General features: G+C 42.9%; 2 protein-coding genes across 3 annotated transcripts in view; one reads left to right on the top strand and one right to left on the bottom strand.

Moving 5' to 3' along the window:
- Positions 1–668: 668 nt before the first annotated feature.
- MALSU1 (mitochondrial assembly of ribosomal large subunit 1) lies at positions 669–13,192 on the top strand. Its single transcript, XM_064444436.1, has 4 exons — positions 669–1,362; positions 3,320–3,498; positions 6,499–6,580; positions 7,773–13,192. Exons 1-4 carry the CDS (start codon positions 1,080–1,082, stop codon positions 7,946–7,948), a joined length of 720 nt encoding a protein of 239 aa, XP_064300506.1. The 5' UTR covers positions 669–1,079; the 3' UTR covers positions 7,949–13,192.
- The window catches only part of IGF2BP3 (insulin like growth factor 2 mRNA binding protein 3), a 115,516-nt gene continuing 112,051 nt past the window's right edge, over positions 11,568–15,032 (bottom strand). For both annotated transcript variants that reach the window (XM_064444434.1, XM_064444433.1), the window contains one exon: positions 11,568–14,197. In XM_064444434.1, coding sequence (XP_064300504.1) covers positions 14,096–14,197 — 102 coding nt within the window. In that variant the 3' untranslated portion in view covers positions 11,568–14,095. The remainder of the gene's footprint in view (positions 14,198–15,032) is intronic.

The raw sequence follows: 15,032 nt of genomic DNA, 5'->3' as shown, positions 1-15,032 counted from the left end.
TTTGTTCTTACCCCCATTTTCTTCCTGAACATTTTTTACAGGACACTGTGAAGAGGCTTATCAGATGTAACATTTTTTTCTTACCAAAAGTATTTCTAAGCTGAAACTAATGCTAAAACCACCAGCCCCTGAAGGAATTGTAGAGGAATCAAACTAAACTTTGCAAGAGACATCCAGACACTGCGGCTTATTAGTATACCTGACTGCCTCCAGCATTGTACAGCATAGCAGAGTTTTCTTTAAAGCTAAAGTTTTTATCACTACAGGTCTTCACGAGATTATGCCTTTTAAATCCTAATACCATTGTTTTACCATCATACTCAAAGAGGCAGGGAAAAACAGTTTGAACAGTAATTCTTTTATGTCACTGTCAGCGTAAATGCCAACACATCCAGGGGAAAGGGTGGAAGAAAACACGTTTCACCCACAGCAAATATAAGTGCTTGAATTTGCTTACATCATAGCTTTTTAAGCCTTTGCAACATCCTCCACAGCAAGACTACTACCCTGCGCCCATTAAGGCTATATGGGAATTACACAAGCATAAAATATACTTCCCCAAGAAAAACAGATTCGTTTCAAACCAGCTGCAGCTTTTTAGATAAAACCATAGCTTTAAAAGGGGGCACGAGGCTCGAACTGGGATACGTGACTAGGGTTTACAGGGCAGCGTCCACGTCGTGTCTGCTCCTCTCAGGCTTCCCAAAAGCGGGGCGCCGGGTACCGGGTGCGGGTCCCGTCCCTGCCCCTCGACCCCTCCCCTTTCGCTGCCTCGTGCCTCCCGACACCCCTCAGAGAACCCTGACGAGACCCGCAACGCGGGGAGGGGGATCGCGCGGCCCAGCCGCCGCTCGCCCCGACGCTCCTATCAACACAACCAAACCCCCGCCCCGGGACTCCCGACAGGGCAGCGGGGCCGTGTGGGGACGGAACACGACGGCCGCAGCAGCCGGCCCCAGCAGCCGACTCCTCAGGGAAGACGCACAGCGCCGGCGCCTCCAACCGCCGCCTCAACCCGCTTCCCTCAGCGAAACGACTACTGCACATGCGCTCCGCAGCACCGCCCGATCGACGGCAGGATGAGCCAGTGGAGTGAGAGGGGCGTCTTTGCCGCCGGCCAATGGCTGGGCGGCTTGGCGGGGCGGGCGGCGGTGTGGGAGCGGAGCGGAGCGGCGGGCATGTGGCGGGCGTTGTCGGCGGGGTGCCGGCTGTTGTGGCCCTTCTCCGCCGCGGCGGGGGACGCCCTCTGGTCGCGGCTGCTCCCTCCCGGGGCGTCCCGTGGGGGCTGCGTAGCGGCGCGGGGCGCGGCAGGCGGCGGAGCCGGGGCGCTGGGGGCGGTGGCGGAGCGGCGCCGGGCGGCAGGTAGGCCCCAGCGGAGGGCGGCCTGTCCGGGAAGGCCGCGACCCGCCGAGCGGCTGGTCCTCTCGGTGCGCGACACCGGCCGCGGTCCTCCTGACTTCCCGCTGGGTACCTCGGTCTGGTTCGCTCACGGTGTTTAAGGTTAACCGTTGTGGAGGTGCCCTCGGGGAGCGTGCGCGCCGAGCAGGCTCTCCCCTGCTAGCAACGCACCGCTCCAGCGCCCTCGAACTTGGCAGCTCGGCGGGCGGGAAGCGTCGGCACACGGCGTACGGCGGCCTTCGCCCGAGATACGGTGCTAGGCCTGCCGGGCCCCGGCGTGGTCCTGAGGCGACACGTCAGGGAGGCCGCTGTCCCGAAGGCCCTCGGCTCTGCCCTGTGCCCTCCAGCTCTGTAAAGCAGTGCCCTGAGCGACATGTAACGGCTGGGGAAGGCGGTTACCGCCTCGGACGGACGGACGGGGTCTCGTTCTGCAGCTACGGGAGGATCCTGGGGGTGACCAGGGCGATGGGATCGCCCCTACCTCGTCTGAGGCCGCAGGCCTCGGGGTCACGGTGCTTGTGCTGAACCCTCATCGCCACCGCAGCCCTGCTGTAAAGTGGGGACTTGATAGCCAGCACAGTCCAAGCCTGTGTGTTCCACACACAGGAACTTCTGTGAGGATAGCGGTGCCGAGTGGGATGTCTGTTTCTCTGATGTATGCTTGCAAAGAAATTTCCCTGTACAGCTAACAGTTCTAGTAGCACGATGGCTGGTTACGGGTATAAGCATTTTGTGCACAGAGCTCGTTTGCTGTTGTAGCCCTTCTGCAAATCTTCTCTAGCCTGGATCTAACCATGATGTTCAGAGTGGCAGAGTGTGCCTGGGGTTGTTTAGACCATTCGTTCTCTAAGTAGGCACTAGAGACTTCACATGTGGCTACCAGGCAAATATTTGACTTTTGTAACCGCTGCATCTGGAGGAGCTGTGGCCACTGCTAATTTTCTGCATGTGTGACCACAGCAAAAGTTGAAAGAGTGCTTCAGTCCCTAAGCTCAAAGGCTTTCATTTACAGAGATCTGATCCAATTTCATATCCTCATTCATGCATATAATTATATGTAGCTATTGTTCTTTTGTTTGGCTTTTTCTTTATATTGGTAAATATAAAGCTTGGCTTTGTGCTGATGCTTGGTCTGCACTAACATTCACTTTATAGTGGCAGGCACGCATTGCTGACAGATTCAAATTATGTCTTAAGTATGCACACAAGTTGCATCTACCTAATTAGGGCAAATTAGAAATAAACTGATTTCATGGTGTGAACAGAAGGTAGTTGCACTAATTTACTAGTTTCTAAACTGGCTTGCTTAAACTGTTGAAGGACTAAAGCTTTACCTACAATATCTTAATCCTCTGTGGCAGAACAGGCTAGGGAAAAAAAGAAGTGCCTTTATTCAGTGTGAAGGTAAAACGTAACTTCATGCTGCATCATGTCCACTCCATTTTCAATATATTTATTTCATCTACTTAAGGTTTTAGAGTAATTTCATCACCAGGTATTATCACAGGCCTGTTGAATAGCATTGTTCTGAAATATTTTTAATTTTATCTGTTGTTTAATAATGTCTGTTGAAGTACTTCGGTTTCATTCATCCTAATTGACAAATATCTGATGATAGCATTGACTCTTAACTACTAACAAGAAGAAATAAGTACATTACCTAAAAGAAACTTTTGATTTTTGCTAACCTCTATATTTAGTGATAGAGTGTTATTTACCATAAAAGTGCTTAGCTCTCAACTTTGGGAGCTTTAAAAACTTTTAAATTTATTAGTGCATGTTGCCTTGCAAGTATCAAACTGAAGTCCGTAGTGAGTGCCTAACTTAGGCTATGATTCAGTTCTTTGCCATTTTATGTCTTAAGTGGTTGATTTTTGCAACTAAAAAGATAAATTGCCACTATTTTTTCTGTCCGTTCCAGATACTGTTCTTCCAAAGTTCAACATTGACCTTGTTGTAGCTCTGCTGAGGCAAGAAAATGCTAAAGACATCTGTGTCATCCAGCTACCTCCAGAAATGAGATACTGTAATTATTTTATAGTTGTGAGCGGATCTTCAACACGACATCTCCATGCAATGGCGCATTACATGCTGAAAATGGTAAGACAGTTGCTGATGCACTCGCTGGTTTTTTGGAGAAGGGTTTTAAATGTTGTGAAAGGAATTTCCCCAGGATTGCATGTATAGGGATGTACCAGGCAAGATGAAACTAATTATCCTTCTGTTATTTAGTCCTGAATACATCTAGCAACTAACTGTATTTTTTTCCTTTAGCAGCACTACTCAAAATGTAGAGAATATATTTTAAAAACAAACCTTTCTGTATTTATAACAGTGGTGACATTAGCACAGTTTGGTGCATAGAAGAATGGTGTGAAATGGTGATGATGACTGGTGTCCACCCTTGTCTTCCACCCAGCAAGCTTCATAGCTAATCCCACTCATGCAAAATAGCTTAATCTGACTGTTCTCAAACCCTAATGCCTAAAACTTCCAGGTTCTTGGGTGTATTGTAAGGCTGGAAAAAAGACGGGGTGTTACGAGGCACAGGATCCTCTCATGGACTTACTAAAGCAAACTGCTAGTTAATAGTCATGATACTGTGCATGCACAGAAGGAAGGGAGAAGCAGCAGCAGCTGCCATCCTTGCAGAGAAGTCTTGCACTGTTTGGTTTTGGCAGTGTGAGCTTTTTTGGTACAAAAATGGAGGTCAGAATAAAAATATAGGTAAAGCTTAGGAGTAAGGACCAGACTTTGGGAGCGAGAAACTTCACAGCCAGAAAAGAGCCATCTGACTCTTACAAAGCACAGTGTGAGGAATATGACTAGCCCCCATCTCGATCACCTGTCTGAACTTTTAACCTGTAGCTTGCCTACTCTTTCCCTTACTGACCCCATTTTTCCTTTGGCTCTTGATTTTACTTTGTCCCCTCCAGTCCCATTGGTTTCAGCTGTGAGTCTTGAAGGGAGAAAGAAGAGAGGGGGAGACAGTAGTGCTTTTCAGTGCCTGTCTGAATAGGTATGGGGAGTTTTGTGTGTTCCCTGCAGGAACTGATGCATCTTTGCAAACTCAAGTTTTGCCTCAAGCTAGAAGTTGTATTAGTGTGATTGGAATATACTAAAAGTAAATGCTTAGTATGTACTCTATTACTTGCTTAACTTGTTGGTCTTAAATCAACAGCTTTCCATCTTCCCCAGGCTAGGAGATGAGCAAATACCACCGACCCTGCAAAAATGTGCCTGTGCCACAACTGGCTGCAAGGGCAGCTCTTTTGCCAGGGCAGAGCCTCAGGGGAGATGTGATGTCCTCCTGGGCATCCTGAGAAACTGGGATGCCTGGCCAAGTATTTTTGAGTGGCTGAGCTTGCCTGGCATTGAAAATTTTCTGGTCAAAAAGTAAGCTGAAGCTTAAGACGTAAAGCAGATCAGGTGCCTGGGAGTGCTGCTAGGCAGCTGGCTAGCTTTACTATTACTGTATCTAAAACCCATGTTTTTACTGTATCTAAACATGTTAACCCATGTTATTACTGTATCTAAAATCTAAGTAACCCATGATTTACTTACACTGAACTGCACAGGTGCTCAGGTGTAGCATGAGGTCTTCCCACTTTTCTTCCAGTAGTTTGTAAATTACAGTCTCAACTACTGCTTACCCCTTCCCATCTGGTTTCATGTTAGAGGAAGAAACTTGCACTTGGCTTTATTATAATCTGTTCACTATTGCACAGCCTTTAAAGACAAGGCTGAAGGAAGCTTGTAGTGGAGATCAGCCTTCCCAACCTCTGTTACATAGGTGATGGCAGTGCGTGCTGGGCTCTAGCATTCTAAGCAGACTTGCAGAGAGTCTTCGGCAGTTACCTGCTTTTGAGGATATCTCACAGCTATCTTAAGGAAATGAAGGTAGAACTAGTTCTGAATTAAGTTTTGAAAGTTCTCCATTCTGGTTTGGAAACTGGGGGCATTGTCCGGCAGCTAGCATTGTGTGGGAGCAACCAGGACCAGTTGCATTTTGTGGGAATGCTTTCCCAGGGAAGTAGGACTTGTTTGCTAGCCAGTTACAACCTGTTACTTTGTATTTTGTCTTTCATGATAGAGCCATGCAGTTTCACTCTCAGTTTCCTTGTGGCCTTGTGCTGAAATAAGTATTGTTTGGTTTGGTTTTTTTTAGATTGAAAAAGGTTTCTATATTTTTTTGATTGGCTGCTTCAACTAGAAATAACATAGAGATTTGAATAAAGGAGCTCTGTGAAGACACAGGCGACTTCATCCCCCTTTTTTCTAGTGATGCTTTTTGTAAAGAAATGAGTAGGTTATGGCCAGATCCAAAAGAGAAAGTACTTAAGCCTCTAGCTGTCAAATTTGTTCAGCTCTGGTGGGTGCTTAGGTGCTTTATGTATTGGTTGGGGAGAGCTGGGCCTCTCAAGCTGGCATCTATGAAAGCTACCATGTTGCATAGGGAGCTAACTACCTTGCCCTAGCTGAGCTTTCGCAGTCCAGCTACACTCTCCCCACTCTCAGTGTGCTGTAGCTTGGAAACCTGTGTGCAAGTCGTGTTTTCCCTTCACCTTGCAATGAGTGGTACGAGCATGCTGTCAAGAGGCAGGAGGCTTGTTTGGATACCTTCCTCATGACATGGGTTGAAACCTGTTCCCCCCCCAATCTCAGAAGAGGATAAACTTGGTGTCTCCATTTCTGCATCCTTAACTAGCCAGTGTAAAACAACAATGAAAGGTATCTGAAAGGAAATAAAACTTCGTGGTAATGGCAGTTACAGGGAACCTATAACAGAAAGACTAATGCTAAGCAATTGTATTCAGTATTCAGCTTGAGGGGAAAAAAAGATACCTGTAAAATTCATTCATAACTGTAGGGGAATTCTGAGCACTAGAATTCCATTGAGAAATCTGTAGTTATGTTCCACTGCTGCAAGTGTATATTACTTTTTTGTGCAGACCCCAGAACCAGCATTGAGTAATCTAATCCATTTCAGATTTAAAACAACTCTAGACTGCTCAGCAAAGTCCCGCTTATCTCTTAGGTTTGAGTGCTTTTAAATAAATGCAAAGTCTTTCATTTTCTGCCATTGCTTTTTTTTCTCAGTACAAGCATCACAAAGAAGAAAGTGATCCTCATACTCAGATTGAAGGAAAAGAGACAGATGACTGGCTGTGCATTGATTTTGGTAAATATTTGTGAACCTGACAAATATGAAGTTCTACATGCTGAAGGATGCATCTCACTGAACCCTGGTTGCTGTGGAGAGTTGATAATACTCTGCTGTTTCAAAATTCCAGTTGTTGTTGCTTGAACTCATTGAGATACCGAAGATCATTGGCACTGAGAAGAAAGCAGAAGCTACTCTTCAGTGGCTAAAACAGGTCTTAATAAATTGAAGAAAAGAGTAGTAGAAAGAGAAAAGCTACTGCAGTCAGTTTTCTCAGGTCTTTATAATCCCTGTCTGGGGGAGCAGGGGCTTCTTGTATGCTGCCCTAGTACTGAACTTTTGAACAGACTTTTCTACTGTCCAGATCATAGCATGACATGGGGTAAAAACCTCAGTGCTAAGAACTGAGTTTAATTCTTTATTCTACAGGTGTGAAACTTCCTACACAAACATGAAAGACTGCATTCAGAAAGCATTTCTCCTTCACGGCTAGCTCTAGAATCTCACCCTCCTAACTGTGTTTTGGCTTAAAAGAGCATGGGCAGGTGAGGAGCACTGCAGCCAGTGATGTGAAGCCCTGGTTACTTTACTTTCAATGCTTTTGATAGTTATGCCCTTAACTTTCAATTGGTTTTCAGTTATAACTAGAAAAGAGTGCATTAGAAGTACACTGGAATTAATATTTTCTACTATTGTTTGCACAGAATTAATGAAAACTTGTAAGAAAAACCTTATTACATCAAACTTTGGATCTGTTTCCTTAAAAAGCCACCTGAGAAGTGTGAGCAACACACCTAAAGGAAAATTACTTGGCTGTAGCTGAATGTTGTTGGGAATGGACTTTCAGCTTTCTTAGATCTGTAAGCTTAGGGAAGGGGCTCTTTCAAGTAAAATTTCTTTCAGCTTACTTCCTTCTGTCCCCTAGAAGTCATAACTACTTTGGTCTGGAGTCTTGTGGTAGCATTTTAATTTAAACCAGAGTATAGTCCCTCTCCTTCTCCTGGCTGTAGACTTGGTGACTTTTGAAGGACTGACCAGTTCCTAACTCTGTTTAAGAATTGGAATCAGCAACCTGAGAAGACAGCTCCATCAGGTGACCTGTTGTATCTAGCCAGAATGGGGGTGGAAGACTTGAACTACAAAGCACTCTTCCCCCTCCAGGGGCACAAATTGTTCATGTTAATTTACTGTGAATTTCTTTTCTGTGCAGGTGGCATAGTGATGCATTTCATGCTGCCAGAGACACGAGAGACTTATGAATTGGAGAAGCTATGGACCCTCGGTTCCTATGATGACCAGTTAGCACAGATCACTCCACAGTCACTGCCAGAAGACTTTATATTTGGACTGAGTCCTAACAGCAGTGATCATCTTGAGACAACTTAATGCAGCTGCTGAGTGGAAAAAGAAATGAGTGAGCCTTCACAGATCTGAGACACAGAGTCTTGATTACTGACTTAGCAGTCACTGCAGTACAAAAGAATATATTTATTGGATATGCCTAGGTTAAGTTCTGACCAAGCTACAAAAATGATCAGAATTATAGGATCTTTTAGGTTGGAAAAGACCCTTAAGATCAAGTCTGACATTTTACAGTTAAAGGAGGAGTCCTATCATAAGGGAACTTTCTGGGGGACTCACTGTCTCAATGAAGTTTGCAGTGAGAAGAGTGGGGCAAAGACAGCTGCTTAAGCTACTTACCCTAAAATTCATGTTCTGCCTCTACAGTAATTGTTTTTTGTAGTATCTTTGAAAGACCTGCCTGTAGTGGCAGTGCAAAAAAGGCTTGAATGCTGCAAGGAAAAACTATGTGAAATAGTACAGTTTAGATGAGGCTTCTTGTATTAAGCCATTTGTTTCTGGTCACAATGAAGCAAGTCATGTTCTAGTTGAAGGAGGAAATAGGTTGGTGTTACTGAGCACGTAAAAGCCAAGAGTAGCAGTGACAAATGTGTCTTGAGTTAAGTCAGTTTTTCAGCCAAGGTCAATCTGTTTTTAATAATAATAAAAAAATCCAAAACTTGAGGAGCTTAAATTCCTTGTCTTAATGTTAAAACATTCAGCTCATTCTAAGTGTGCAGCGGGCCCCTCTCCTAGTTTACCTCTCACCTAGTTTCTGGAAAAGGACACTGAGGCAACGCGCTGTGGCAGTGCAAACCTTCAGCTCCTTTGAAGTGGGTGAAAGTAGTTCTAGAGGAAGCCCTTGGTCATTGAGGATTGCTTGCTGCTACTGGACTGTTCAGCACTTTTGTAAGTCATTCCACAGTGTGTTCTTAGTCTGACTGCTGCATGGTCTAATAATGAGTTAGAAGAGCTTCAAGATAGTAACAGAACTTGTCTGTGTAAACCAAGATGCTTTTCTCCACTACAGGACAGGGCTTTCATCATTAGATTAGGATCTCTTCCTTCTGGAGAAGCTTGCTCTGCCATGCATCATGAACACTGAGAACAATCACCTTTTACCCCTGTAGCCCCACAAACTACTTGAAGTTCTGTCTGCACCTCTTTCCTGCACAGCAGCTGCTGTTCATAATATCAGAGAACATGACCTTGGGTTTTGGTTGTGTGGGTGTTTGTTACAAAAAAAACAAAAACAAAAACACCTTTTCCCTCATTTCAACCCGGTCATGTTTTCTTGCTGTGTCTAGCCTCTCTTTTGCCAGGAAGAGAGTCCTCAGTCACCTGCTCTTTGATACAAGGCAGCAGATAGCTCTGCAAATTAAGCAAGGAGCATTTGTTAAATGTAGTTAAACTATGCAGATAAAGCAGCTTTGCCCACAAAATAAAGGTAGTGATGGTAAATCTGCAAAGAAAGATTTTTAGAATGTTTCATGATAACCTGGCAATAAGTAATGTGCATGGGGGAAGATAACCTTGGCTGTCGTACAGAGTGATAGGCTCTAAATCAGGCCTTTCTTCCTAGGAGGGACATGGTATAACTTTGAATCGTTCCCTGAAACCATTTGCCTTTTGCTGCTGCAGAAAAGTAACACTAGATGAATAGAGGCAGATTCAGCAAATATTACTAAATGTGGGTTCATATAATGGCGTAGCCGGAACTGCATATAGTATTCTGTCTCAAAGAGCACAGTAACAAAAGGAGCACCCAGAAAAGAACACTGAGAGATAGGGAACAGCTTCCACCTGAACAGACTCTTACCTCTTTCCAGCTGTAACAGTCTGTAAGATGAGACAAAAAAAAGGTCAAATGAACTGAGGAGACAAAACCCAGTAAAATAAATGAAAACAGTATAACTGAATTTACTGTGAAAGCACATTGTGAAAAGGAGTTATATGGAACATCCACTGGTTGCTACTTAAATAATCAGAACTGCCAGCCCAGGAAAAGATCTTCATCCCCCATTTAACAGAAGCAGTCATAATCTCTGCCAAACTACCATGATGCCCTGGCCAGGTTACCTGCCCAACTTGGTGAGCCTTTGGCCTGACCCTCTTGAAAGCTGAGACCTAGGAATTAGCACAGGCAGTCCGATCAGTATTCTGCAATGTTAAACCCCTTTTGGAAGGAAAACATTTGGGAATTGTTTCAGTCCTACCAATCAGGTGATTTCTGTGTGAAATAAGTACTGAGCATCTTGTCCAGTGAGTCAACAGATCTGTACAGAGGTATGTGCAGGTTTGACTCTGTCCAGGGTCTCTTGATGATGGGATGAACAGGAGAAAGTTGTCAAGGTAAAACTTTGGTCATCATTTCACCGATTTCCTGCACTGCATTTGAGTAACTTCATTATGAAGCAGTGTTTGCATTCATCAGTTGAGCTAACATCTGTGTTGCAGCCCGCTTGAGTGCTTACTCCACAATTTTTCATGTTAATCTAAAAATCCTATGCCCTAGTACCATGTCAAAATCACACTGTCCTGCACAGCATACATGCTTCATTTAATGGAAACTAATACAAAGAGCGCATGCCTTTGAAGTTGCAGCTTAGGAATAAAAGCTGTGGAAGGTTAGAAGCAAATAAAAGCATCATGATTAAGCAAATGCTTAGAACAGTCAGGGCTTTAGCTGTCACAAAATGCACCAGCGATACAGAGGAAGGCTTAATATCTTACATTGCTCAAATGGCAGGGATGCTAGGTCCAAGAAGATAGGCTCAATATTGGCATGAAAAATGAGCTTAGAGTTCCCTGTGAAACGCAATACCCTATGCAGTGTCTTCTACAGACATCATTTCTTCAATTCCCTCTTTCTGGTGGTTGGTCCCAGTAAATGAGCTGTGAAGACAAGTGGGAGGGTACGAGAGTCTGGAAAATAGGTTTGGTTTTCCAGCCCCCTTTAAAAGATACAGAATTTTACTATTCATGACGCTTCTTCATTTCCCAATCCTTCCCTCACTCTAAAGCATTCAGTTAAACATCTAGTCTCATTTCTATTCCAAATAATGTTAACAAGGATCTAGATGGAGAGGCAATACCACCTCACTGGCAAGTGGTGTGCACCTGGGTAGCAATAGTAGCAGTGAGATACAGGTTGCCGTCACATTTGCTTGCTAGTGTGGCTGGTTCTGCCTATCCAAGCTTCTAGGGCCACACTCATTACACCGCTTCATCACCCTGACAGCACGGAAGTAACAACTAGGTAAAAAGCAGCCAAAAAAAAAGGTTGAATGGGAATGCAGATCTTGCTTCAAACCTGTTAAAGATTCCTTCACGTTTGCCCTGGGTGAGGACTGTTGAATACACGTCCTTTCCACAGCAAACCAGCCTAAATGATCTGCATAAGACTGAAACCATGAACTAGAGGTTGTCCTACAGACTGGAGAGCATTGTTGTAGGAGGCAGATGAATTATAAGCCACAGAAGTCACTGCTTGTAGCGCAAACATTGTAACCTGGCTGCTGGATGGCCTAGCAGCTATGGAATACCTGTGGGTGACTGTTCGTCCTTATCCAGTTATTATGGACAGAAAACCAACTTGATCAAAGCAGCACAAATACTTAGAACAGTCTGTGTGCCTCATTAGTTTAAAAAAACACCACACAACTTTATCTGATGATAGGAGTTAAACTCTTTATTCCATTCAGAGGCATCTGGCAAGTGGAGCTGCATTGGGGGGCACATTACAGATGAAAAATGATCCATACTTTGTGGATACTGAAATCATTTACAGTATTTACTTTCTAGCTATTCCCAAATACTCCAAATTACCAAGTCTCAATTGAAAAGAAAAACATGATTTACCATACTAAGTCTAGAAATTTAAGAGAGATGACAGTATTAAATCAGCAGATGTAAATGCAGCGCCTATTTGTAACTTAAATTTTATGGAAAATAATGAAGTCAAATCCTTCTCAAATGTTAAGAAAGGAACGTCAGACTGACTTAAGCCTCGACAAAAATCAAAATGCTATGACTTTTCATACTTCAGTAATTTTAAATTCATTGTAAGAAAAAAATTATGCTAAAGGCTAGATGAAGGTCACTGTCAAAAAAGGAAAAGAAACTCATTTTTCTTTGCTAAAACTACAACATAAGTTTGTGGTTTTTAAACCAATTAGTAAAGAAAAGATGCAGGAAAAACACTTCAGACCATTTTCAAAATTATCTAATCTGTACAACAATGATCTTTGGGAAAATTATCTAGTCTATGTAGTAATGCCTCTATTTCAACATGAACCTAAGAGGTAGATAACAAAATGATGAAACAAATGTTTTTGCTCGTTGTGCCCCACAAATCAGTGCAGCATGGTGATTCTGATCATCTCATGCACAAAAAACATCACAAAAAAAGGTTCAGAGGTAATAGCATGGCTCTGTCGACCACACACATACAGGCGCGCACGCGCACACACACACACACAGCAGTCTTTATGCACCATGTGTTGCCACATTTTTTTTTTCTTAAACTGAGGTAGACTGAAGTTTATTGTAGAAACTTGAATGTGTCACTATTACCACAATCATCATTCAAATTACATTCGGAAATTAAAAAAATTTGGTAACTTTCCTGTTATCCCTGCCTTTTGACATTTTTTTTTCTTCTCTAATGGTTGGTTGCAGAACGTGCATAAATCCTGCTGCATCTATTATAAGCCAGGCTAGAGAGGTTGTTGGTTTCTTTTTTTTTCTCCTTGTAATAGTTTTTTAAACCTTCAAAGTGGCTTAGTGTGGCCCATAACAGCGGCTGGATATGTAAACTTAGCCTTTCATTATCTTTCAATGTGATCAAACACTGTTTGACCTTCCCCCATCGTGGTAACTGAAAGCAGTATGATGTGATCTGCGGACAGCAGAGACCCCCATGGCCTCAAATACACTCTAGCAGATCAAGTGTTCTATCAAACTGAAGATGAAGCTTGCTCTTTGAACAAAATGGCAAAGTCCAAATGGGCTGCAAATGGTTAAATGTAGCATTATTAGGTAGTGATGGTCAAAGGCACAAAGGGTTCATGCATTCAATCAAGTAGCACAAAAAAAAATTCAGCCTCTTGCAGCCTTCTAAATTTTTCCCCCAACCCCAGCCTCTTGCCATCACTTCCTTGTCCTGTTCCCAAAAAAGTACCGTCACAAACTTTTTCATCCCATCTTAAAAGAAAACTAAACGGCATTGCTGCTATCAGAATGTTGGCATCATTCACTATCTTTTGAACATTCACTGAATTTTTTTTTTTAAACAAATGATGGTGTTGAAGCCCTCAGAAAATCTGAGGCTATGTTTTTTTACCCACCTTACTCCCATCAGCCAGCAGCTAGAAGTGCTCTACTATATTTTTTCCCCGATAAGTCTGTAGTACTCCTGGCTGGTGGCTGATCAAATTTTAATTTTTTTTAAAAAAATAAAATGCTCAAGAACTATTAGCTTTATAAAGTATACAAAATACCAAAAAAAAGCAAAAAAGGAACAATTTCTCATTGAGGTACTAAATGCCTGAGGTAGTTTAGTAAAATGCATATTTATCTTTTTATGCCCTGGCCAACACCATTCAACACTTCCCTTAGGTTATTCATGGCAGTGTTATGTAAAAATGCAACCAAATTCTTTTTAAAAAATGCCACTTGTTTCAACGTTGGGACTAACACTTAAACTCTTGTCGATACCCTTGTTCTAATCCCTGCCCACCCGCAATCCCACCCTCCAAATGTGTTGTTTCTTTTACAACTGGACCTGTAAGAGCAATGCCTTTTTTTTGTCTTTTTTTTCTTTTCTTTTTTTTTCTTTTTTTTTTTTTAAACCAGTGAACTCAGAAGAGAAAGCTTCATTAAACCAAGTTCTAAAATTGTTGGGGAATAATAAGAACAATAAAAAAGACTAACGAGTTTATGTTAAATTGTGAGAATAGAACAAAAGGGAAGTGAAGGGGTCCTTATTTTAAAGCTGGGTTTCAAAAGTTTGAGAGAGCCTAAAGAATACATTCTCAGAGACAGCGTTCAACGGTTGCCTGGTCCTCGAACAGGTGATTGGCTTGGTGGATCTTCTGCATATAACTTCAACAGGTGCTCACCACCCGTCTCTCTGTCGCACAGTCTGTCTTTGGTCTGGCATCTGTCTCTGATGGGCCATTTCCTAAACCTTTATTTTCGTCTTGGCTGAGGCTGTCCGCTTTGCAATGTTTTTTGCTGTTGCTGCTGCCTTCTTACCTGAGCCAGTATTTCCTGAATTTTTCTCTGAGCAAGCTGAAGGAGATAAAGAAGAAACAACCCATCATGATGCCATGCCACAGCGCCTGCAGTTTACAACTGACTAGACGCTAATGGGATTAAGAAGGTCTGGAATAACTAAATTCCCAGTACTGACAAGATTACTCATTAGTTAAATACACTTGGGTTGGTCATGATGTACAATTTAAATTCTTCTTCTTCTTCCACCTACCACAGCTACCCACATGGTCAGTTTTTACATCTGTAATTTCTTCCTGTGCTCATGCTTTTACAACTACCAACAGTAAGATTGTTGCTTACTTTTAACTAGTTAACTTTAGGAAAACCCCTCTTAAACAGGCTACTTAAGTATCTCCAGAGGAGTAAAATGAATGTTTTATAAGAATCGCTGTTCTAATAGAGAGTAGACAATTTTTTTTATATATCAGGGAATCCAGAAGGTCAGGCTTACAGGACTTACCAGCCTTCCCCATCTCCTTTCTGAACTACAAGTCACCTGTAGCAAGGTATCAAAAGGAATTGGTCTGAACTAAGAGCTAAGTGAGGGAAGGAATGTTGTGATCCTTTATGATATTAAATCAGATTGGGCAATGTGGACAAGTTACATATATACGTGCAGCTTTTGCCAGGTACTATGAAACAGCTTGTATCTCCATTCCATCTGAATTTTTGTCCGATCACAACTTGGGTTTTCTTTTGCTTTGAAAGTTTTAGCAGTGCCAGAGCCTACGTATATTGGTAGGAGAATTTAGGAAGATTGTTCTACATATCTAAAAATGCAGTATTGTTATAAATCTCTCCCACAGGCATGAAGAAAGTTTATCACAGCAAGACAATTAGAGGAGCCTGG

Source organism: Phalacrocorax carbo, chromosome 2 (assembly GCF_963921805.1).
Source record: "Phalacrocorax carbo chromosome 2, bPhaCar2.1, whole genome shotgun sequence".
Classification (NCBI taxonomy): domain Eukaryota; kingdom Metazoa; phylum Chordata; class Aves; order Suliformes; family Phalacrocoracidae; genus Phalacrocorax; species Phalacrocorax carbo.
Note: the sequence above shows the minus strand (reverse complement) of the source record. Positions and strands in the feature narration are given on the sequence as shown.